General features: G+C 56.0%; 1 protein-coding gene across 3 annotated transcripts; it reads left to right on the forward strand.

Annotated features, from left to right (window-relative positions):
* Nucleotides 1-3,937: 3,937 nt before the first annotated feature.
* ZNF335 (zinc finger protein 335) lies at nucleotides 3,938-23,025 on the forward strand. Of its 3 annotated transcripts, none has more exons than XM_042980274.1 (28): nucleotides 3,938-4,269; nucleotides 4,946-5,196; nucleotides 6,498-6,738; nucleotides 7,579-7,656; nucleotides 7,906-8,205; nucleotides 8,320-8,460; nucleotides 9,298-9,444; nucleotides 10,771-11,023; nucleotides 11,108-11,285; nucleotides 12,259-12,371; nucleotides 13,200-13,218; nucleotides 13,348-13,464; nucleotides 13,548-13,624; nucleotides 13,703-13,863; nucleotides 14,577-14,809; nucleotides 15,723-15,816; nucleotides 15,938-16,032; nucleotides 18,568-18,827; nucleotides 19,663-19,774; nucleotides 19,871-20,245; nucleotides 21,039-21,181; nucleotides 21,261-21,415; nucleotides 21,506-21,609; nucleotides 21,700-21,777; nucleotides 21,976-22,059; nucleotides 22,142-22,207; nucleotides 22,291-22,372; nucleotides 22,459-23,025. In XM_042980274.1, the coding sequence occupies exons 2-28, from the start codon at nucleotides 4,996-4,998 to the stop codon at nucleotides 22,584-22,586; spliced, it is 4,035 nt and encodes a 1,344-aa protein (XP_042836208.1). In that variant the 5' UTR covers nucleotides 3,938-4,269; nucleotides 4,946-4,995; the 3' UTR covers nucleotides 22,587-23,025. The 3 variants fall into 3 exon arrangements, with proteins under 3 accessions (XP_042836208.1, XP_042836206.1, XP_042836207.1); XM_042980272.1 differs by having other exon boundaries at nucleotides 3,939-4,269; nucleotides 8,317-8,460; nucleotides 22,459-23,024; XM_042980273.1 differs by lacking the exon at nucleotides 3,938-4,269 and having other exon boundaries at nucleotides 4,278-5,196; nucleotides 8,317-8,460; nucleotides 22,459-23,024.
* Nucleotides 23,026-23,165: the final 140 nt, after the last annotated feature.

Consider the following 23,165-nt stretch of genomic DNA (forward strand, 5'->3'; position numbering starts at 1 on the left):
GTCACCTGCCGCCTGGTTTTCAGGAACTGCCGTCACAGGCAAACACTGTTTGCCTGCAGCCTGTTTTCTGAATCCAAGTGTTCTGGTCCCAAGGCCATACCCCACCTTTCCACCAATCCTAAAAGAGAAAAATTTAGGACAAATAAAAAGAAACCTTAATTTACACCATGGGAAGTCAACTTAAGGGACTCATTATCTCAAGTGGTGGTACAGTTTCAAGCTATAAATAGGTTTTTAAGAACAGGTTTAGCAAACTCCATAGATGGCGTGGCACCGAGACAGAAGGTAGAGAAGGACCCTGGAGCACCCACCTGCTGAGTGCCTACTCTCAGCTCTGCTGCCCTCCTGGGGCATCTAGTACAGTGGAAGGAGCACTGGACCGGGAGTCAGGGAACCAGGGTTTGAATCCCAGCTCTGCTAACCATCAAGTACATGACCTTGAACTAGTCACTTCACTGCTCCTGCCCCACAGTTTCCTCATCTGTCACATGGGAATACTGAGAGTACCTAGGATCTCTGGTTGTTGGGATGATTACAGTTTAAAAATGACTATGAAGAGGCACCGGGGGGCTCAGTGAGTTAAGCACCTGACTCTTGATTTCAGCATAGGTCTCGAGGGCCATGAGTTCAAGTCTCACGTCAGGCTCTGCGCTGACAGGAGCCTGTTTGGGATTCTCTCTCTCCCTCTGTCTCTCTGCCCCTCCCCCACTCTCTCTCAAAATAAATAAATAAAATTTTTAAAAATGTTAGGGCTGCTGGGTGACTCAGTCGGTTAAGCATCTGACTCTTGGTTTTGACTCAGGTCATGATCCCATGGTTCATGAGTTCAAGCCCTGCATCAAGCTCTGTGTGGATAGCATGGAGCCTGCCTGGGATTCTCTCTCTCTCTCTCTCTCTGCCCCTCCTCCACTCTCTCTGTCTCTCAAAATAAATAAACTTAAAAAAAAATTTTTTTTTTAACATTTATTTATTTTTGAGACAGAGAGAGACAGAGCATGAACGGGGGAGGGGCAGAGAGAGAGGGAGACACAGAATTGGAAGCAGGCTCCAGGGTCTGAGCCATCAGCCCAGAGCCCGACGCGGGGCTCGAACTCACGGACCTTGAGATCGTGACCTGAGCCGAAGTCGGACGCTCAACCGACTGAGCCTGGTTGAGCGTCCGACTTCGGCTCAGGTCATTATCTCTTGGTTTGAGTTTGAGCCCCATATCCAACTCTGTGCTGACAGCTCAGAGCCTGGAGCCTGCTTCGGATTCTGTGTGTGTGTCTATCTCTCTGCTCCTCCCCTGTTTGCACTCTGTCTCTCTCTCTCTCTCAAAAATAAACATTAAAAAAAATTTTTTTAGGGGCGCCAGGTTGGCTCAGTCAGTTGGGTGTCTGACTTTGGCTCAGGTCATGATCTCACGGCTGGTGGGTTAGAGCCCCGCGTTGGGCTCTTGGCTGACAGCTCAGAGCCTGGAACCTGCTTCAGATTCTGTATCTCCCTCTCTCTCTCTCTCTCTCTCTGCCCCTTCCCCACTCGCACTCTGTCTCTTTTTTTTTTTTTAATTTTTTTAAACATTTATTTATTATTGACAGACACAGAGCGTGAGCAGGGGAGGGGTAGAGAGGGGGAGACACAGAATCCGAAGCAGGCTCCAGGCTCTGAGCTGTCAGCCCAGAGCCCAACGCAGGGCTCGAACTCACAAACTGCAAGATCATGACCTGAGCCAAAGTCGGTCGCCCAAGCAACTGAGCCACCCAGGCACCCCTCTGTCTTTTAAAAATAAATAAATATTTGAAAGTTTTTTAATTGTTTTAAATAAAAAATAAAAAATGCATATGAAGCACCTACTGTATCATTCGGTATTTGGTAAGTGCTCAGTAAACATTTACTAGTATGATTAATCCTCCCCAATCCTATTAGAAATTCACTGTGTGATCTTGAGCAAGTCTCTTTCTCTGGGCTTCAGTTTCCTCATCTGTAAAATGGGAAAATAGTAACCACCCTAGCTCAGGAAAGAACAGTTAAAGTATCACCTATTACTACTATTACTACATGAGCAACCGTACAACAATCGAAAAGTGTGGAGTCTGGGGCCACATTGCCTGGTTTCCAATCCCAGCTCTACCCCCTACTTAGATTCCTTTACTGCTCTGTGCCTGTTTCCTCATACCTAAAATGGAGACAATGATGGTAACTACCTCACAGGGTGGTTGTGAGGATTAAATAAATTAATGCAGGTAAAGTGCTTAGAACAGTGACTGGCACACAGTATTTTAAGTGTTGCGATTACTAAGCATACAGCACTTGGCACCTCAAGTGCTTGGGGCTTTGAAATCAGATAGACCTGCGTCTACATCCCACCCTCCTGGTGGTGTGACTTTGGACAAATCACCACCCTTCCCTGAACCTCAGCTTCCTCTTCTCTACAATGTAAGACGAGAACGACCCCTGCTTCCTTAAGGCACCATGATGCAGCAAAGTGCATGTGCAGCCTGGCACAGGGTAGGTACTCATTCAAAGTGTTTCCCTCCTCTTTCCCTCTTGGTTCCTCTTAGTACTTCTCTCAATGGTGTGCTCTGTCCTTCTGACCCAGACCCACTTCGCGGCTTCTAAGAAATCCCATCGGGGCTAAGGCCACAACTACAAACTGCATGTTTTGGTGGGAAGAATCCTGGACTGGCAGTCGGAAAACCAGGGTTGGCTTGCTTCTTTTTGTAATGGAAGGACTCTGACATGCTGTTTCCAACGTGACCTTGGGCCGTGAGCTTTCTGTCTTTGGGCCTTGGGCTCCTCAGTTCTGTTCCATGATGAGGTTGTTGCCTTTTATTTACATCATGACATTCTGCAATCTTGTGATTTGGTGCCAAAGACCAAGGTTAGGGTTGAGCCTTAGTTGGGCTGGGGATGGAATGGGTGCTGTGGGACTAGTCCTGAGTACCCCCAACATCCTTGGCAGAGGTGACTTGTCAGAGGCAGGATATACCCTAGTGGCAAGTGGTGGGGGTTGGGGGTGGCTCTGCAGAGCTGAGAAATCAGGTCCTCATTGGAAACCTGCTCAGGGAGTGCAGAACCAATCTGTCATCATCCATGTCGGCCCAGCTTTCCGGGGCTGCTCTGGGGGCCTGGTCCTGCTGGATGGGAGGTAGGGGGTGACGAGGGGACCTAGGCCATCCAGAGGCCTCATGCTTTATTCCCCCTCTCAAAGCCTGCTCCTAGTAAAGGACCAGGGAAACCCCCTCATACTCAAGTACACACAAATTTTAACAACTCAAAGCACCTTTGCCCTTTTTTAAAGAGTTTTTTTTTTTTTTTTTTTTTAATAGGGAGTTTTTTGAGATTCTTCCTCTCCCATCCCATTTGTGTTTTTCAATTGAGGAAAGTAACTAGCGCAACGCAGAATTAGGGACAAAGGAGAGCACCCGGCTTAAACAAAAAGTAGAGCCAAAGGTGGCATTTGCAGTATCAGGAGAAGGGCTGTACACCTTTAAATACACCTACACAGGTCTACACTGAGGAGGATTGTGGAGGAGGTCTCGACCTCCATCTCTATTAATGCAACAAATACGTAAACAAAGTTCACTAAGGGCCGCGCTTTGATTCCCTCCATTTTCCCGCATGCAGCCATCCGGGCTTGCCTCCCCAGGGCCTTGTTGTGATTTTGGACCAGCCACTTACAATCTCCCGACCCGTACAGTTCCCCATCTGGACAAGGATTATATGCTCCCCTCCCCCCAGGACATATCAAACCTAATCGGGAAGGATTCGATTAGGCTCGATAAGAGCGTTAAGTCATCGGTCACGAGCCAGGCGAAATGACTAATGATGTCTACTCCTCTCCCGCCAAGTTAAAACCTCCCGGTGGCCCACACTCTCAGGATTGGTTCCGGGAGGGGCGTGGCCAGGTCACTGAAAGCCACGCCCCCAGACGTGGGGCAGCCTTCGCCGCGCCCAACCCTGCGGCCCAGGGAAGGGACCCAGCAATGACGTCTCATAACCACTCCCAGTGTAACCCTCCGCCAAGCGAGAAAGTAGTCCCCAACCCATAGCGGACTCCGTCACCCATACTTGGCGACATATAAAATCCTAGACTCTCTCCGGACTGGACTATGGTTCTGAGGTCTCAGGGCGACCTTCCGACACACCGGAAAGCGGTCTTTCTCTGGGTTGGCGTAGGAAGTAGTTCCGGCCTACGGTGGGCCGATGGGTCCCTCCGCAGCGGGGGAAAGAGGATGGCGACCTCGTCGATGCCGGAGTCGGAAAGAAGCACGGCTACGAAAGCGTCAGGTGAGCGTCTGGTAGAGTCAGGTCGCCCCACTGCACCCTGCCGCGAAGTGGGGCCAGAATACGGGGATAGCCGGCGGCGAGCTCCCGGGCCGGCGGGGCTGTCCGAACAGGGCCCCGGGGTCCCAGGCCCTTTAGTCGCTCTCGCACTTGCCTGAGCGGAAACCCGGCGCCGCCACAAGATGGCGTCGGGCCTGGAGCGCAGGCAGCGCCGGGGACAGCCCCGAGTCGCCAGGCCCCGGGACCGTCGCTGTCAGCCCCCTCCGCATGGGAACCAGGGGAGGGGGGGAGCGAGCCACTGACCCAGGGGGCCTGCGGGCTGTACCACCGACCCTGCACCCGGGGGGACTCGGGGGGCCGAAGGGCTGAACCACTGAGCCCGGACAGGGCTCTTAGAGCGAACCACGCTGCGGGAATCATGGAGGGGAGACGAGGAGGGTCAAGATTACCGGCCACTGACCATCCTCCTGGGGCTGGGGAAAGGCTCTAGACTGGGAGGCCAGGCTTCTCGGTCCTGTTTCCCAAAGCTCCTGTCTCTGTACACGAGAAAGCCCCTCCCCGTCGGGGACTCCGTCATTGCACCTGCGAAATGGGCACACGGGTGCAGCTAGGTGGGCCGTGGTTGCCGGGGCCGGGAAGGAGGCCCACCTGTTCCAGCCCGGGTCACCTCTTCTGGCAGAGTGAAGGATCCAGACCCTGCGAGTCCCTGTCAGGCGGCCCCCCGAGCCGATGGAGGAGAACGAAGTGGAGAGCAGTAGCGACGCGGCCCCTGGGCCTGGCCGGCCCGAGGAGCCCTCTGAGAGCGGCTTGGGCGTGGGCACCTCTGAAGCCGTGTCGGCCGACAGCAGCGACGCCGCGGCCGCCCCGGGGCCGGCTGAGGCCGACGACTCTGGCGTGGGGCAGAGCTCCGACCGCGGCAGCAGCTCTCTGGTATGGACCGTGCTGGCCGGCGTGGGTGGAGGCAGGGACCGCAGGCAGCATGCCCGGCAGCCAAGGGCAGCAGTCAGAAAGGCTGGCTTGTAACTAATATTTGGTTTTGGTTTACTGTGTGTCAGGCACCATGCCAAGCCCCCTAACATGGATTTTCTCATTTAAGCCTCATACCTTGTGTTGCATATCCCTCTTTTCCACATCTTACAGGGCACAGAGAGCAAGCCGACAGAGCCAAGGTTCAAATCTAAGCAGTGGCCTTACCCACTCCACTCTCTTCCTTCTTTGAGACGCAGGTGTCCTGGTTCAAGTCTTAACCTCTACCTCCGATTCACTGGGAGACCTCTTTGAGCCTCATTCTTCTGTCTGTAAAATGGAGCAGGAATGCCTGCCTCATAGAGGAAATGAAATGCTCTTGGAAATGCTTTGTAAAACTGTCTCCTTCTGGCTCTGCCATTCCTGGCTTTGTGATCTTGGACATGCTACCCCACTTCTAGCTCTCAGTTTTCTCATCTGTAGAGTGGGAATGATAAATACATATGCCTCAATAGGGCTTTTGGGAGGATTAAATGAATTAGCATATACAGAGCAATAGAAACCGTGCTCAGCACCTAGTAAGCACTCAGTAAATATTAGCCATTACCATTGTTATTATCTGCAAGATAATGATTTCCAGGACATCACATTGTGGAGCTGCACGATGATGGACCCCATTTTGGGGTCAGGATTTCATTAATTCAGCAGAGATGGGCCTACCATGTGCCCAGCTTGTGCTGGACCCGGGGGATACAGCAGGACACAAGACAGATGTGAGCCCGGCCTTAATGGAAAGTACCGTCTGACCTAGGACATATTACTCTAGAGTGAACCATAATGGAGGGGACACAGACAACTGCGGCACTGAGGACAGAGGGGTCCTACTTTGGCCTTGGGGGTCAGGGTTAACTTCCTAGAAGAGGTACCAAGTAAATGGTGGTGAGAAGGCTGGGCAGGAATTAGCCATGGTGCAATGCTGGGAAGCATTTCAGACAGAGGAAATAGCTAATTCAAAGGCCCAGTGAAAATAGCTCTGCCTGGTTGTTGTGTGGGTGTGGGGATTATGGGGCCTCTTACCTGACCAGAGCCAGGGACCCTGAGACTTGTTCTTGTGTGGCTCTGTGACTGGAGGGCTTCTACTGGTCCTCTGTGGGGCTGACAGCGTGGATGCCTCTACTCACCGTGGCCAAGGAGCTCTACCTAGTGGGTGGCAGCTGGCCCTGCTCCATCCGTGGCTCCTAAAATCCCTGTTTCCAATCACCCAGGAGGAAGTATCTGAGAGCAGCTCCAGCACAGACCCCCTGCCCCACGGCTACCTCCCTGATTCCTCTTCTGTGTCCCGTGGGCCAGTGGAGGGAGTGACAGGCGGCCCCCCAGCACTGGTGCACTCCAGCGCTCTCCCAGACGCCAACATGCTGGTGTCCGACTGCACGGCTTCTTCCTCGGACCTGGGCTCAGCCATTGACAAGATCATCGAGTCCACCATCGGGCCAGACCTAATCCCAAGTGAGTCAGGCAGAGGGCAGTAAGAGCTGACCCACAGGGGTCTTCCTGTGGGGTCCAGCAGCACCAACCATGCAAACTTGGACACATAACCCTGCCACTCTAAGCGTATGATGGGGGAACGGTAGCCTCTGTCTCATAGTAGTAAGTGAGGTGAGGATTTAATAAGACAGTTCAGTGTAGTGCCTGGCATGGGCATGTGATAAACACTCAATAAATATAGAAATAATAATACTTAATTTGTACTGGAGTTCGTTCTAAGCACTTTACATATGGTAGCTCATTAGTCCCCCCAGTGACCCCAAAAAATCTGGACGCTATTATCATCCTCACAGTCGAGATGAGAGTTTTGAGGTACAGAGGACCCACTGCAACCAGCAGGTGTGGGGCCATGGGCTCAGACCGTCTGACTCCAGATTCTGTACTCGTGATTGACCACACTGTACCTTCTGTTGTTAATGGTGTAAAGGCCACAGTCTTCAAATAGTCCTGGGGTGGTGTGGAAAGCCAACCCTGAGAAAGTGGTGCAGGGGCTAGGCCTTGACCTTGGAGAAGTTTGGAGACAGGAAGGGAGACTCTCCAGGTTTAGTGGTCAAAGGGGGGGCAGCTGGGGTAGCCATGGCATCTGTGTGACCGTAGGCCAGCTCCTGGGCCAGCGTGTCATGCACACTAGACCTCCCAACAGCCCTGTTCTGGGTGGGGGCGTGGACAGGGGCAGGGCACAGATGAGGCTCAGGGGGGCAATGCAGCTGGTTCATAGTTGCATGGGTGAGCCAGAATGAATATGGGCGGTGACAGTTGTCATTGTCAGCTGGGAATCCCCTCCCCCCCATCTCTGCCCAGGCTGCATCACCGTAACCAGTGCTGAGGATGGCGGAACCGAGACTGCCCGGTACCTGATCCTGCAGGGCCCGGACGATGGTGAGACCCCAGGCAGCAGACCCAGGGCGCCCTGCAGTGGGCGAGGGAGTTGGAGAGGGAGGCTCCGCCACAAACTCACTGTGTGATCCTAGCAGGTCGTCCTCTGCTCCGGGCCCTAGTTTCCCCACTGCCACTCTGGCGGGGGGTTGGGTTCTAGGATCCCTGGGCCTGCCTGGGAGGGACAGCTGTTGCTCATGGCCAACCTTCCCCTCCACCCCCCTGCCCTCCGACTCCCTCACCCACCCACAGGTGCCCCCATGGCTTCGCCGATGTCCAGTTCCACCTTGGCCCACAGCCTGGCAGCCATCGAGGCCCTGGCTGACGGCCCCACGTCCACATGCCTAGAGCCCCCCGAGGAGGCGCGGGGGAGGCCCAGCTCCCCAGCACAGCCGCCCCCAAGCTCTGGTACCGAGGAGCCAGACCTGCAGAGCCTGGAGGCCATGATGGAAGTGGTGGTGGTACAGCAGTTCAAGTGCAAGATGTGCCAGTACCGGAGCAGCACCAAGGCCACGCTGCTGCGCCACATGCGGGAGCGGCACTTCCGACCAGGTGCGTTGACGGCGGCCTGCCTGGCTGGGGCTGTGCGGGGGGGGTGGGGTGGGGGGGGGTGGGGGGTGGGTGCCGCCAGCCAGACGTGGCGAGCTTCTCTTCTCTTCACAGCAGCAGCAGCAGCAACCGCAGCCGGTAAGAAGGGGCGTCTGGTAAGGAAGTGGGGTACCTCTGCCAAGACCCCAGACGAAGAGGGGCCAGAGGAGGAAGATGATGATGACATTGTCGACGCTGGTGCCATTGACGACCTAGAGGGTAGGCCACCTTAGCTCCCAGGAGTGCCGTCCCCTTCCCCATCTACAAATACCGAATTCCCTCTGGCCCACATGGAGGACTGGGAAAGAGGAATTGGTACACATGTGTGCCTCCGGTATAAAACAGGAGTTGGGGCTCTGGGGTCAGGACCTCTGTGTGCGGCTGTGGAGACTGCACGCTGAAAAAGAGCACCACCTTTAAGAGGGCCACATTCACATTTGTCCAACAGAAATAGAATAAGCTGCATGTAAACTTCTTACGTAGCTTTGTAGCTATGCTTTAAAAAGTTAAACAAAAGAGATAAAATTAAGCTTTATCAGAATTATCAGTGGGTTGTTTTACTTTGCGTTTTTATACTAGTCTTCTGAAAGCCAGTATGTATTTTACACTTAATTATCTGTTACTGAAAAAAAAAATTACGTGTTAGTGTAGACAAGGCACAATTTCTCGGTCGTTGCATATGGACAGTGGCTCCTGCACTGGATAGCATAGTCGTCACAGTTTGTAGACTTTATTGTTTATTTCAGTTGTCTTCTAACAATGGCTGTGAAGTGTCTTAAGAAACGGGCACCTTTTTCTAATTTTCATAGTGGAACTGCCTGAGTTGGCGGTAGGAGTCAGGAAAGGTGCAGAGAAAGGGCTTGGAGAGAGGCACTCATAGTCAGCTAGTGGGAGGCCAGGAGGGCTTTTTGGAGGGAGGCATCACTGGTTGATAGGCTTGAAGGAGGAGTAGGCAGGGATGGGAAGTGGGCCTCTTCCTAGGGAAGTTGGGCCAGGGATTAGGGCTGAAAGGGCGGGTCTGGCACTGATGCCCACCTTTGCTTGCGGCCCCCACAGAGGACAGTGACTACAATCCGGCCGAGGATGAGCCCCGGGGCCGGCAGCTACGGCCCCAGCGCCCTACTCCCAGTACCCCAAGACCCCGAAGGAGACCTGGCCGGCCTCGGAAGCTGCCTCGCCTGGAGACCGCGGACCTCTCAGATGGTGAGAGTTGGTCATGTGGGGCCGTGTGGGGGGCTGAGGGATGGCCTCCTTCCCTGCTTGCTTCTGTGGAGCCCTGGGGACTGAGGGTGCCACTCAGGGCAGCACATACCAAGTCAGGGTGACCTGAAGGCCGCCTCATAAAGGGACGGCCCTCCGAGACCAAGCTTCAGAAACCCTGATAAGCAATATATCAGCTTTGTGACAGGGCCTCTCGGTGGTAAGATGTTGGAGCGCGGGAGAAGTTTGAATCTTTATAATTGAACTAAGAAGATAAGTTATAAGTGTGATTACTGAAATGAGAACAAGTCTGAGGGCTGAAACTGTGTCCAAGAAACACTGGGTTAGAGCATTACAGGCTGGGGACTAGAAAGCACGATCATGGCCATGAATGGCTCCACCACCTACTGGCTGTGTGACTCAGAGTGTGTTATTTTGCCTCTCGAATCCCCTGTTCCCTTGTTAGGAATGGAGGTGATAGCATCTGGCTTTTCGGGATCGCTTTAAGGGGTAAACATACACACACAAAAACACATGATAACTGTTTTTGTATGTGCTGTATAGGGGAGATTGTTACACATTTTCAGTGTCTTTTTTAAGAATAGCGTTTTATTAAGGTCTGTATGGGAAGGCACACACATCCTAAGTGCAAGGCTTAGGGAATTTTCACAAGATGAATGCACCTGTGTAGCTGAGCATCCCAATCAAGAAGCAGGATGTTGCCAGCATTGTCTATGTCACTTTTAATTTTTAAAACATTGCATTGGAATACAACGGATGTTTTTGAATAGGTAGCACATTCAGACTGTTCAGACTTCAAAAGGTTAGGAGTGCGTGCAGTGATGCTCTGTCTTCTCTCTTCCTCCCATCTGCCCTCCAGCCACCCGGCCTCCCTAAAGAAAGCCAATGTTAAAGTACTGCTGTCGTTCCCAGACCCTAGAATGTTCCCATGAGGTCACTAGAGCAGCACTTATCGTCTCCATCTGACAGATGGGAAAATGAGACTCAGAGAGGCGCGAGGGGGCACCGAAGTCTGGTGTCAGAGCTGAGCTGGCACGCGGGTCTCTTGACGGGGAGGTCGCCAGCTCTCTTGCTGCTGCCGCAGACCGTCCTGTTTAAGTTGTGCCGTCTAGCAGCATGTCAGTTGCAGGAGGGGCCTGTGTCCACCCTGCCCTCTGGCGCGGGCTGCCTGCGTCTGTCCCACGGCCTGACGTGCCCATCAGTGGTCTGTGACAGTGGTTGAAGGAAGTATTTTGGCTGGCCTCTGGCACACCTGTCCGTGTCTGTCCTGGTGCGTCCGTGGCTGATTTGCCACCATGTGCGTGACAGGTGTGGAAGGAGAGCCTCTAGTGAGTTCCCAGAGCGGACAGAGCCCACCGGAGCCTCAGGACCCCGAGGCACCCAGCTCCTCCGGCCCGGGATGCCTGGTTGCCCTGGGCAAGGCCGATAGGGGCCCCGTGGAACCCGGCGTGAGCCAGTCGGATGCAGAGAACGCAGCCCCCTCTTGCCAGGATGAGCCCGATGCCCCACCCCGCCGCCGGGGCCGACCCTCCAGGCGCTTCCTCGGCAAGAAATACCGCAAGTATGTGGAGCAGAGATGAGGGTAGGGGGAGACAGCCCGGCGGCCCCGGCCCAGCCACACCTCTTCCCAACACCCTCCTGGCAGGTATTATTACAAGTCACCCAAACCGCTCCTGAGGCCCTTCCTGTGCCGCATCTGCGGCTCCCGCTTCCTGTCCCATGAGGACCTGCGCTTCCACGTCAACTCCCACGAGGCCGGGGACCCCCAGCTCTTCAAGTGCCTGCAGTGCAGCTATCGCTCCCGCCGCTGGTCCTCGCTCAAGGTGCGCGGCGGGGAAGGGCAGGCGCGGCACGGGACCAACGTGAAGGTGCCAGGAGGGAGTGGAGTTGACGGGTCGTTCGCTGGCACCTTCTGCCCCCTCGCAGGGCACGTGCCTGGCCGCTGCCGTGCTGAAGGAGCTGAGGGGGGAGCCGCGGGCACTTCCGCAGGCTGCACGCGGCATAGTGGCGTCGCATCTTCAGGGGGGCTGTTCACGCCGCAGCCAGCACTGACGTGCCTGTTCACCACACGCACTGGCAGATGGCAGGGAAACGGGCTTTCCCTGATTCTGTGTGTTAGAAAGTTTTCCGGTAGGTGGCCGTCAGGTGTCTCAAGAAAGGGGCTCTTTTTTTATCATTTACCCAAAAGCGCCAGTGGGCTTGCTGTGACCCTGAGCCGTTTTTATCCAGTACCTGGGCCTGGCAGGCAGGCACGCACGCTCGGGTTCCAGGCTTGCGCAGCCTGGAGAGGCTGTAGGTATCAATAGTGCCATTGTACTGACCCAGGAAACCGTGGCTTGGCCAAAGTGAGGCAGAGAATTGGCCGCGGTGGGGAGTGGGGGCCACCCGAAGCACAGCTGGTCAAAGCCCCCGTGCTTTCTGCACGCGGTAGTTCCTCCCCAGACAGGGCCCCGTGACCTGGAAGTTGTTCTCCGGAGCCCTAACGGGGCTGGGCTGTGCCGGAGTACGCTGGGGCCGTGCCGCTTGGGTTTGGCTCCAGGCTCCGCTGTTCACAGGGTCACCGTGGGACCCCAGCACGTCCCTTCCCTGTGAGCCTCAGTTTCTGCCTCCGTCAGGTGGTGAGCTGGCACAGGGCCTGGTGCCAAGTAGGTGCCCGTGTTGGGGAGAGTCCCCAGCCCTCACAGGCTCTCCGGCCCTTCCTGCACTCGTTCTGGGAGCAGCTCTGAGGCTGTGGGCACAGGTTGGCGGGGAGGGGGAAGCCAGCCCCAGCCCACTGTCCTCTTGCCTCTGTCCTAGGAGCACATGTTCAATCACGTGGGCAGTAAGCCCTACAAGTGTGGCGAATGCAGCTATGCCAGCGTCTACCGGAAGGACGTGGCCCGGCACGCAGCCGTGCACAGCCGAGACCGGTCAGTGTGCGTGGGTGGGGTGGGCCAGGGCAGGAAGCAGAGGCCCGGCGTGACCACATTCCCCCTTTACTGAGCACCTGCTCTGGGCCACACTGTTCACAGCACGGCACAGACCTGCGAAAGATAAGGCCGTTCATCCCAGCTCATGTGGCTCAGAGCAGTAGCAGGGCCTGAAGGGTTCTTCTTCCGTCTCTTCCCTGCTATGAGCTTTGTAAGATGGGGACAGTCATTGTTGAGGGGATTAAAGGAGCTCAGTAAATGATCTAAAGATCTTGTAGACTCCCGACTCTCAGCACTGACAGAGCAGACATGGGACAGATGGGTGGAGGAAAATCCTTAGGGGCCCTGTGATTGCTCACTACGTTGTCGTTAGATCTACAGCTTTGGGAAGGAGTTCACTCTGCTTAGGGTGGTACGTGAGCAGAGGTCGGATACAGGAATTCAGGAGAAAAGTGACTTTCAAATTGTGCTTGTGGGAAAGGTTGCTCTCCATGATGCTAATGGGTTTTCTTAAGAAAAGGGGAGAGCGGAAGTAAGATCAGAGATACAGGTTGAACACCTGCTTCGCCAGCTCTTTTCTACAGGACTTCTCAGGGCCTTTAAAATGCACGTGTATTTTGTGACAGGAAGAAGGCACCATTCTAGAATTTGTTTACAGCGTGCCTCTTAGCATTTCCTAGCAAACTCCACTTGGGGAAGCCCTATTCTGAGAGGAGGGCTTGGCTGGGCAGAAGGGACACTCAGGGCTGAGACGGTCCGGTCAATGTGAGAGAGTTTGTGGTGGGGTTGGGGAAGCAGTGGTCTAACCTCTATGCCTTTCTTCCTCAGGAAGAAGAGGCCAGATCCGGTGAGTCTGGGGCCTGTCCTGGGAAGGGAGCCTGCTTGAGGGCTGCTTATCAGGTGGGGGCAGGAGGTGAGGTCTCCCCCTCTCTCCTCCCCTTCTCTCTTCATCTGGTCCCGTCTCGTCCCTTCCCAGACTCCGAAGCTGAGCTCCTTCCCGTGCCCTGTGTGTGGCCGTGTGTACCCCATGCAGAAGAGACTCACACAGCACATGAAGACACACAGCACTGAGAAGCCCCACATGTGTGACAAGGTGGGTGGGGCCAAGGGCTGGGGGCAGGGGCTCAGGGTCTCCCTGGGCAATCTCCCATCTCTAACTCCCCCTCCCCCTCACAGTGTGGAAAGTCTTTTAAGAAGCGCTACACCTTTAAGATGCACCTGCTCACACATATCCAGGCTGTCGCCAACCGCAGGTATATCCCTAAGGAGGCCCCTGGGGCTGGAGCACCCCACCCGACCCCACCACTGAGCTTTCCTCCAACCACCTCCAGGTTCAAGTGCGAGTTCTGTGAATTTGTTTGTGAGGACAAGAAGGCACTGCTGAACCACCAGCTGTCCCACGTCAGCGACAAGCCATTCAAATGCAGCTTTTGCCCCTACCGCACCTTCCGAGAGGACTTCCTGCTCTCCCACGTGGCTGTTAAGCACACAGGTCAGGCCAGCCCCACCCTGGCCTGAGGGCAAGTTGGTGAGCCCTCCACTTGCCATGCCCCTAGGCGGCAGGCTCAGCTTTGTCCTCTTCCTCCCCCTCGGCAGCCAGCCAGGCTTCTCAGGTGTCAGGACATCCCCTCTGGGGTGTCACCCGCTCTCTTGGGCTAAGCCAGCTCTTCTCTGTGTGGCCAAGGGCTAACTTGCTATGAGAGGGAGTCAGAGCACCTACCATGTGGTGGTTGCCAAAGTGAGTTCTGTTTGTGTCTGGAGCCCTGTCTGTACTGGGCGCTGGGTGCTGGGGAAGAGGAGTTTCTGGAGGCCCCAGTCTCACACGTGAAGTGGGAGAAGCAGCGTCACATGCTCGGCCCACAGAAGGCGGACAGAACAGTCGGTTCTTTCTCCTCCTCGCGCGCAGCCCTCTGATGGGCACGCTAGAGATGAGACACCGTGGTGGGCCAGATCCCTGTCTACCCGGGAGGGATGGTTCGTAGGAGAAGTGTGTGGTCACCTGTCATGAAAATAAGACGCTCCTGGGAAGGCTGGGAGTGCCGGAGGTGGGCCTGGTTCCTCTCTGTCCTGGCCCAGCAGATCGGACAGCGGCGTGTGTTGGGAGCGAAGCCCCAGCAGTGAATCCCTCAGAGGGGTCCTTGGGACCACGGAAGGCTTCCCGGAGAGGGTGGGGAAGCCTAAGCGTCCCTTCCCGTGTGCCTGCAGGGGCCAAGCCCTTCGCCTGTGAGTACTGCCATTTCAGCACCCGGCACAAGAAGAACCTCCGCCTGCATGTACGGTGCCGGCACGCAAGCAGCTTCGAGGAGTGGGGGCGGCGCCACCCTGAGGAGCCCCCTTCCCGCCGTCGCCCCTTCTTCTCTCTGCAGCAGATCGAGGAGCTGAAGCAGCAGCACAGCGCGGCCCCCGGGCCACCCGCCAGCTCCCCAGGGCCTCCTGAGGTAAGCTCCGCCAAGCAGGCAGCAGATAGAAGGGACTGGGGAGCATGGGCCAGGATGACCGTGTCCTGTCACCCCTCCAGTCCCTGGCATCCTCATTTACACATTGAGGTGACAAAATGGCCCCAGCTTCTCCAGTTGAGCAGATGGGGTCACAAACATGTCAGCCCTAAGCTCAGAGTGGGCGTGGCTTTCCAGTGCTAGTAATAGCGAATGGAAATATGAGTTTAATCGTGGCAATAGTTCATTTTTCTCTTGCATAAAAGAAGTCCAAAGGTTAGCAGTTTAGAGCTAGTTTGGCAGCTCTGTGGTCAGTCATCAGGGACCAAGTTCTCTCAGTATTTTTTCCCAGTCATCCTAGGCATACGACTTTCATCTTTGTGGTTGCCTCATGGTCCAGTATAGCTGCAGGAGCTCCAGCCTTCTAGCCACATCCCAGGCAAGAAGCAGGAGGAAGGGATGGGAGAAGGGCAGAAAGGAAGCCTGCCATCTCTCCCGTCTGTCTTCCTCGTGAACTTAACCGGAAGCTCCTGCTTAGCCACAAAGCCACGCTTTACCTAGCTGCAAGGCAGGCTGAGAAGTATAGTCTCATAGCTGAGCATACCACCTACTCTTTTTGTGCCCCAGAAGATGGACCACTGCGAAGTGCTGGTAGAACACAGCCTCTAGTGTCAGTGTTGTGTTCAGACCCCAGTTCTGCTACTTACTCGCTGTGGGATTTTAAGCAGTCGCTTCATTTCTCTGAGCCTCGGTCAGTTCATCTGTGGCACCGAGCTGATAAATACCTGGCATTGTAGTTGTGTGAAGATGAGACATGCCGGCAGATGTGAAGTGCCTGACACAGAGGAGGTGCTTGGTAACCAGTGCTCGAATCTGAGCTGCCCCCTCTCAGGTTTGGCCACACCCCACCCCGCAGATTCCCCCAGAGGCAGCACCTTTCCAGGCACCTGAGACCCCCCCACTGCTCTGTTCCGACACCCTTGGTGGCGCCACCATCATCTACCAGCAAGGTGAGCCCTGGGGGAGCGGGGGAGCTTGGGGAGCGGGGCAGGGGCGGGGCACGTGCCGGGGCTGGAGGAGGGAGAGAGGGGGCCCCGGCCCATCCTAAGGCTCAGGTCTCACCCGACCCAGGAGCTGAGGAGTCAACGGCAATGGCCACGCAGACAGCCTTGGATCTGCTGCTGAACATGAGTGCTCAGCGGGAGCTGGGGGGCACAGCCCTGCAGGTGAGCAGCCCGGGGCCGCCGCCTCCCCCGTGCCGCCACCTTAGGCGCCCGCTGTGCACTGGACACTGGGAGGGGAGGAGGGTGGTGAGGCAGACGTGCCCTGCCCTCGGGGTGCGCCCAGTTAACCGGGAGACAGTCCACTGAAACCCTGTGGGCAAACACAGAGGAGGGGGACCCCCTGTGCCAGGGAGGTCAGAGGGGCTTCCGCTCAGCTCCAGTCACCAGCGGCCTCTGCCAGGCTGAGCGGTAAGCGCTGCTCTCGTGGCTTCTGGGGTCCCGCTGGTTCAGGTCTCCTAGCTCTGCGGCCGCCCTGTACTGCAGGTCCCGGCCAGCTTCTCATCCAGCCTAGCACCCTCGTTCCGCGACACCCCCTCCCACAGCCCGGAGGCTCCCAAGGCTCCCTCCCCTCTAGCCTGTCTTAGCCCTGAACCTCATGCCCAGCAGACCCCCTGCCCCCAGCTCATCATCTTCACTTCTGCCGCCTTCTGGCCGCCTGGGGTCACCCTTCCACTACCCCTGCCCTGCCCGCACTGCACACCCCACACTCCTCTAAGGTAGGGAGAGGTTTGTTATCGGTCTCCCAGCCTCTCGAAAAGATGTAGAATGTGTGTTGAGATGATAAATTCCAGGAACTGGGAGCAATGATGTGCTTCCAGGGGCTGGAGGGCAGACAGAACTCTGTGGAGGGGGGGAGCCTGGTGTTGGGCCTGGGGACCTCCGTAGGGTTTCATTATGCCTTTGGGGGTGTTTGGAAGTTCTACGTTTTTAGTTAGTTAAATCAGTCTTTCATGGTTTTTGCCTTTGATATCATCCCTAGAAAGGCCTGTAATCACCCCAAGATTATATAAACATTCGTATATTCTTCTTAGGGTTTCTTTCGCTTAGGGTTTCATTTTTTTACACTTAAATCTTTACTCCACCTGGAATTTATTTTTGGTGTATACAGAAAGGTAGGGGACTCGCCTTTTTTTTTTTTCCCAAAAGTTGTACAGTGTAGTATATCAAATCTTCCCCTGTGGTTGGAAATGTCTGCTTTATCACGTTCTAGATTCCCATATATATAGGAGCCCATTTCTATACAAGTTCTGTTTTATTGCTGTCTGTTGTTCTCATGCCAGTTTTTTTTTTTTTTAATCTGATTACAAAAACATATGTTAAACCAAAATGACCATTAGGAAATGTTCTATACAGAAAGTGAAAGTCCTGAACCAGCCCCCCCCCCCACCCCCCCGCCAGCGGCAAATAGGCATGTCTCCAGTTTTGACCACATACACGCTAACATGGAGACATTGTTTCTAAAAAAGATGGGATCACACAATTCATGCTCATCAACACCTCCGCTTTTGCTTGCTTGGGAGTGTGTGAGGCGTGGCCTGGCCGGCACACAGAGTCCTCTCTGTTACTGTTCCCATTTCACATCCCCAGGCCACTACACCGTAGAGATGCTGTGAGCGCGTGAGCGCGTTCCGTCCTATATTGCTTGGGTTTCCAGCTTTTTGTCAATCAGGGCAGTGCTTTAGTGCACATTTCAGGTGGTCCTAAAACATTCTTTAGCTGTAAAAAAAAAAAAGCCTCCTAGAAGTAGAATCGGCGGGTCTGAAGGTGTGAAGCCTCATAAAAAGACAGTTTATGTGACCACCTCTCGAACTGCGCTCCCTTCCACACTTGCCAACGCTTGGGTATCCCGAGCTTTAGAAATGTCTTCCGCATGGCAGAAGTATGTTTCATGGTTTTGGTTTTTTATATATATAATTTTATAACCGTGAATGAGTTTGAACTATGTTCGTAGACCATTTTATTTTCTGACTTGTGTCCTGTATCTGTTTTTCTATTGTTGGTGTTTTTAGCGTCACTTTGCAGGAGCTCTTTGCAGATGAGGGAGACTCCCCTTTTCTCGTATTTATTGTTAAATGCCCCCTCCCCCCGTTTCTTCGTTTTCTAATTGCAGTTTATGGTTTGTTTTGCTGTAGGCTTTAGCATCTTTTTCTGTCACGATTATAGAAAAATCTTCCCACCCCAGATCATAAAATATTCATCCACATTTTCTTTTCATATACTTAGAGTTTTATTACATTTCGGTCTTTATTTGAAGCAGGCTCTGGAGCAAGATGTGAGGTCAAGCTTTTTTCTTCTTAAATGGTTTGCTAGCTGTCCCTTTACCAGGATTTCTCAATCTTGGCCTTTTGTGCCAGATAGTTCTTCGTTGTGGGGGCTATCCCGTGCGTTGTGGGGTTGTCAGCTGCATCCCTGCAGGTAACTCCTAGGTGCCAGGACCACCCCTCTTCCGATTGTGACCACCAGAGAATGTCTCCAGACGTTGCCCGACGCCCAGGGAGGGCAGGGTTGCTCTCCCCGGGTCTTGTTTCTTTGCAGGTGCCAGGCAGGGCTGGGAGAGCCAGGGGGTGTGCTAGATCACACAGTGGGGTTTGTACAAATGAGTGGTGGTGGCACGGGCCCTGGCCAGTGTGGGTGAGCTGTGAGGCCCCGCGTGCCAGCCTCTGTACCTGCTTGTAACACCCTCTGGTTCCCTCACAGGTGGCCGTGGTGAAGTCGGAGGACGTGGAAGCAGAGTTAGCCTCCCCTGGCGAGCAGCCTTCCCCGGCAGGTGCCGCTCCCCAAGTGGTCACCCTCCACGTGGCAGAGCCGGGGAGCAGCCTGGCAGCAGAGAGTCAGCTGGGTGCCCCCGACCTGCCCCAGATCACCCTGGCACCCGGTCCATTTGGTGGGACTGGCTACAGTGTCATCACAGCACCCCCTATGGAGGAGGGGACTTCGGCTCCTGGCACACCTTACAGGTGAGACCTGCTGCCCGCAAGACCCCCTTCAGCCATTTACAAGGTGTGCTGGGAGGTGCCAGAGAAGGGCTCTGCCTGCTCGAGCTTAGTTGGCAGGAGGCGAAAATCCTAATACGTACCATGTGATTAGCCATCGGAGTCTCTCTTGTTAGGAGGTTGGAAGCTACTATTTCTTGGTCTCTTAGATGTTCCAGGCACTACACCTAAACACCTAAACATTTGGTGCACTCACCAAAACCATTCTCGTGAGATCCAGGTGTCCCTCATCTCACAGGTGAGGAAATAGGCCAGGGACATGGAATAACTTACCTAAGGTCAGGTATGTAGTGAGGAGTCGAACTTTGGGTTCCAAAACCATGTGCTCTTTGTTCTGGGTGATCCCTGAACACACCTGGGTGATTCCAGTTCTGACCTCCAGAGCCAGCTCAGGCTCCTTGCCGGCATTGGAGGCCTGACAGCTGCCCTGTGTCCTCCACACCCAGCAAGTTCAGGGCAGAGAGAGACTGTGTGCTCGCTGCACTCCTGGGCAGCCTAAGAAAGCCCTTAATCCAAGCACCAAAGTACCACAGTGTGTGGCCGGGGTGGAAAGCAGGACCCCTGGGCTGGCGGCAGGCAGCCCAGTCTCCACATCTGCCCTCCACTCTCGGCCCCTGCTTGCCTCCCATGCTGGCCCACCCGCTGCCGCACTCGGCCAGACCCGGGCTGGAGCGCTGGGCTTCGCTGCCTCACCGCCATCACCCCTCAGTTGATGACTTTCTCGGGGAAGAGGACTCCTGTGGCCTTCCATCCCCTCCTAGAACCCCACCTCACTCCTCCCCCCACTCGGTGCCCACAGCGAGGAGCCCCCAGGGGAGGCAGCCCAGGCCGTGGTCGTGAGCGACACCCTGAAAGAAGCTGGCACCCACTACATCATGGCAGCCGATGGGACGCAGCTGCACCACATTGAGGTGAGGCTTGGGGTGGCTGACCCCGCCCCCACTCCCCGTCAGTCCCCCCCCCCCCCAATCCTCCCCAGTCCGTCATGCGCCCCCATCTGTCTACAGCTGACTGCAGATGGTTCCATCTCCTTCCCGAGTCCGGATTCGCTGGCCCCTGGAGCCAAGTGGCCGCTGCTGCAGTGTGGGGGGCTGCCCAGAGATGGCCCTGAGCCCCCATCTCCAGCCAGGACCCACCGGGTGGGAGACCCCCAGGGCTCTGCCTCCCCACCTCCTGCAGCCAGCAAAGCCCCGGGCCTGGTAGTACCCCCCTCACCGCCACCTGCAGGCACGGCATCATCAAAGAAGTTTTCCTGCAAGATCTGTGCCGAGGCCTTCCCTGGCCGAGCAGAGATGGAGAGTCACAAACGAGCCCACGCCGGGCCTAGTGCCTTCAAGTGCCCCGACTGCCCCTTCAGTGCCCGCCAGTGGCCCGAGGTCCGGGTAGGTGCTGCCCCCTGGTGCTCATCTGGCCACTTGTTTGTGTAACAGACTTTAACTGAACACCGCAAGCCGGGCCCGCTGTCCCTCTCTGGGGTCGGAGAGGACTCTGAGGCCTCAGCATTGAGGGAGCTCTGTCTGGTGGGGAAGCAAACCAGATGGTGTGACTAATGCCCCACGGTGTCCCCAGTGTGAACAGAATGCATATGGCGGAGCAGAGACAAACCGGGAACAGGTCGTGTGGACTCGGGGTGCTGGCAACAACCAGGCTGGGCCCGTAGGGGCAAAGGCACAGGCACGGCAGCACCAGGCACGTTTAGGGAAACACAAGGCCTCTAGAATAGGGAACGCACACGGTACGAGGAAGGTGGTGGAGACCATGGAGAAGGTGAGGAGGGAGCAGTTCTGGGTAGGAGGCGGGGGTCCCTTTTGAGGACCACCAGTTTTCACTGCCACCATGCACCAGATCCTCACAGCAGCTCAGTGAGGGGAGCAGGGCCTAGAACCCTAGAACATCAGGGCTGGAGGAGACCTCCAGGGAGGGGTTCCTTCATCTGAACCTGTACCTTACGTGACAGGGCGGTAACCTGAATCTAAGCAGGGACACGACTTCCTAAGTGACCTGATGGCGGGGCCTGTGGCTTTGCCCTCTTGGCACACAGCAGCACCAGGTCTTGGTCTGGTTTGTACTTGTCACCCAGTTCTTCCATCTGAGGACAGACTCCCCAACAGTTGCCTCGGTGGGAGGCTGCTTGTCCTCACCTGGCCAGTGCCCCTGACTCTGCTTCTGCTCCAGGCCCACATGGCACAGCACTCGAGCCTGCGGCCCCACCAGTGCAGCCAGTGCAGCTTTGCCTCCAAGAACAAGAAGGACCTGCGGCGACACATGCTGACCCACACCAACGAGAAGCCTTTTGCGTGCCATCTCTGCGGGCAGCGGTGAGGCTGGGGACAGGCGGGTAGGGGCTGCTGGGCACGCGTGACGGGACTGCCCTGAGCCTTCTTCCCTCCCCCACAGTTTCAACCGGAATGGGCATCTCAAGTTCCATATCCAGCGGCTGCACAGTCCTGATGGGAGAAAGGCGGGGACACCTACTGCCCGGACCCCAGGCCGGACCCCCACCCAGACCATCATCCTGAACAGTGATGATGACACGCTGGCCACACTGCACAGTGAGCCGCCCCTGGGAGACCAGGGTGGGTGCTGGGGCACCTCAGGTTTCCCTGGATCCGCTGTGTGAGCACCCTCTCTTCTCTGCCCAGCTGCACTCCAGTCCGGTCATGGGGTCTTGGGGCCAGAGCGGCTACAGCAGGCACTGGGCCAGGAACACATCATTGTCGCCCAAGAGCAGACAGTGACCAATCAGGTGAGAGCCTGGATTGGGGCCCTGCTGGCAAGTCACAGGCTGGGGTGGGGGCACACAGAGCTGAGGCTAGAGCTGACTTGGTCCTGGCAGGAAGAAGCCACCTATATCCAAGAGATCACCACAGCTGATGGCCAGACAGTACAGCATCTGGTTACCTCTGACAACCAGGTGAGCACCTGCTCAGCCAGGAGAGCCCGCCCTGCCCCTCCCCCAGACTCCACTCTGGGGAGGACCAGTACTTCCCCAACCACTCCTCCCAGGGTCTGTGCGGCTGCCATCGTTGATGGTGGGTGTCCCTGGCCCCCTGCTCAATCTTCCTGGTTCAGCAGGGCCCCCAGCGCCTGCCTCTTCTCCACCCTTCTCCAGGTACAATACATCATCTCCCAGGACGGAGTCCAGCACCTGCTCCCCCAGGAATATGTCGTGGTTCCAGAGGGCCATCACATCCAGGTGGGCCAGGCCTGGGCAGGGATGGGAATGAGGGGAGGGGTGGACAGCCTCTTCAATCACCAGATCGGCTTCCTCTCTCCAGGTACAGGAAGGCCAGATCACACACATCCAGTATGAACAGGGGGCCCCATTCCTCCAGGAGTCCCAGGTAGGACCTTTGGGGAATTGTGCAGAGTTGGGGCATAGGCAGTACTCCTCCAAGGCCACATCTCACTGGCTTCTCCCCTCTAGATCCAGTATGTGCCCGTGTCCCCAGGCCAGCAGCTTGTCACACAGGCCCAACTGGAGGCGGCAGCACACTCAGCAGTCACAGGTATGGGGTGGGACCCTGAAAACCATGGGGACCCAGCCCCAGCTTCTGGGGCCTCAGGCTCACCGTCCTTTCCCCTCCCCTGGCAGCGGTGGCCGATGCTGCTATGGCCCAAGCCCAGGGCCTGTTTGGCACAGAAGAGGCAGTGCCTGAACACATCCAACAGCTGCAGCACCAGGGCATCGAGTACGACGTCATCACCCTGACCGATGACTGAGCCCCAAGGGCCCAACGCAGACCGTGGATTTTGGGGCCAGCCATGTTAGGGGTGGGGGGACCCAGTGGGACTCACCTCCCTGTTCCACCTTAGGGTCTCCAGACACTGGGCAGCCAGCATCCTGTCACTCTAAGAGAGCCAGACCTGTGCTGCTGGCTTTAGGGGACAGCCATGGGCCCCAGCCAGGACATGCTGGGTGCCCTAGCCTGCAGGCAGGCTTTGGGGAGAAAAATTTATTTTTGTTTGGATGGACCCACTGGCCCCTCAGTCTCAATAAAGGGACCAGAGTCCAGTCCTGACCATCTTACTTTGTCGGCAAGGACTTGGGAAACAGAGAGGAAGAGCCTGTCACAGCTCCCAGGAGCTGCCAAGCCCCACAGTGCGGCCTGCCCGGCCTCTCAAAGTGCAGTGGCCCGACAGCAGGGCAGGCCCTTGGGGCAGAGGCCTGATACTGGGACAGATGGCTGAGCTGGTAAGAGCCCCCTAACCCCCACCCCCCAGCACCTTCAGACCCTCTTCCTCCCCTGGGCTCCAGGGGAACATCTGCTCCATGCCTAGAGGTCCTCAGGACAGCTCAGC

Source organism: Panthera tigris, chromosome A3 (assembly GCF_018350195.1).
Source record: "Panthera tigris isolate Pti1 chromosome A3, P.tigris_Pti1_mat1.1, whole genome shotgun sequence".
Classification (NCBI taxonomy): Eukaryota; Metazoa; Chordata; class Mammalia; order Carnivora; family Felidae; genus Panthera; species Panthera tigris.

Coding starts and splice junctions, on each gene's coding strand:
- ZNF335 (XM_042980272.1), top strand. CDS start 4,996: ATGGAGGAGAACGAAGTGGAGAGCAGTAGCGACGCGGCCCCTGGGCCT. Junction 18,828..19,662: donor GCTCCTGGCACACCTTACAG/GTGAGACCTGCT, acceptor CGGTGCCCACAG/CGAGGAGCCCCCAGGGGAGG. Junction 21,416..21,505: donor CACGCTGGCCACACTGCACA/GTGAGCCGCCCC, acceptor TTCTCTGCCCAG/CTGCACTCCAGTCCGGTCAT.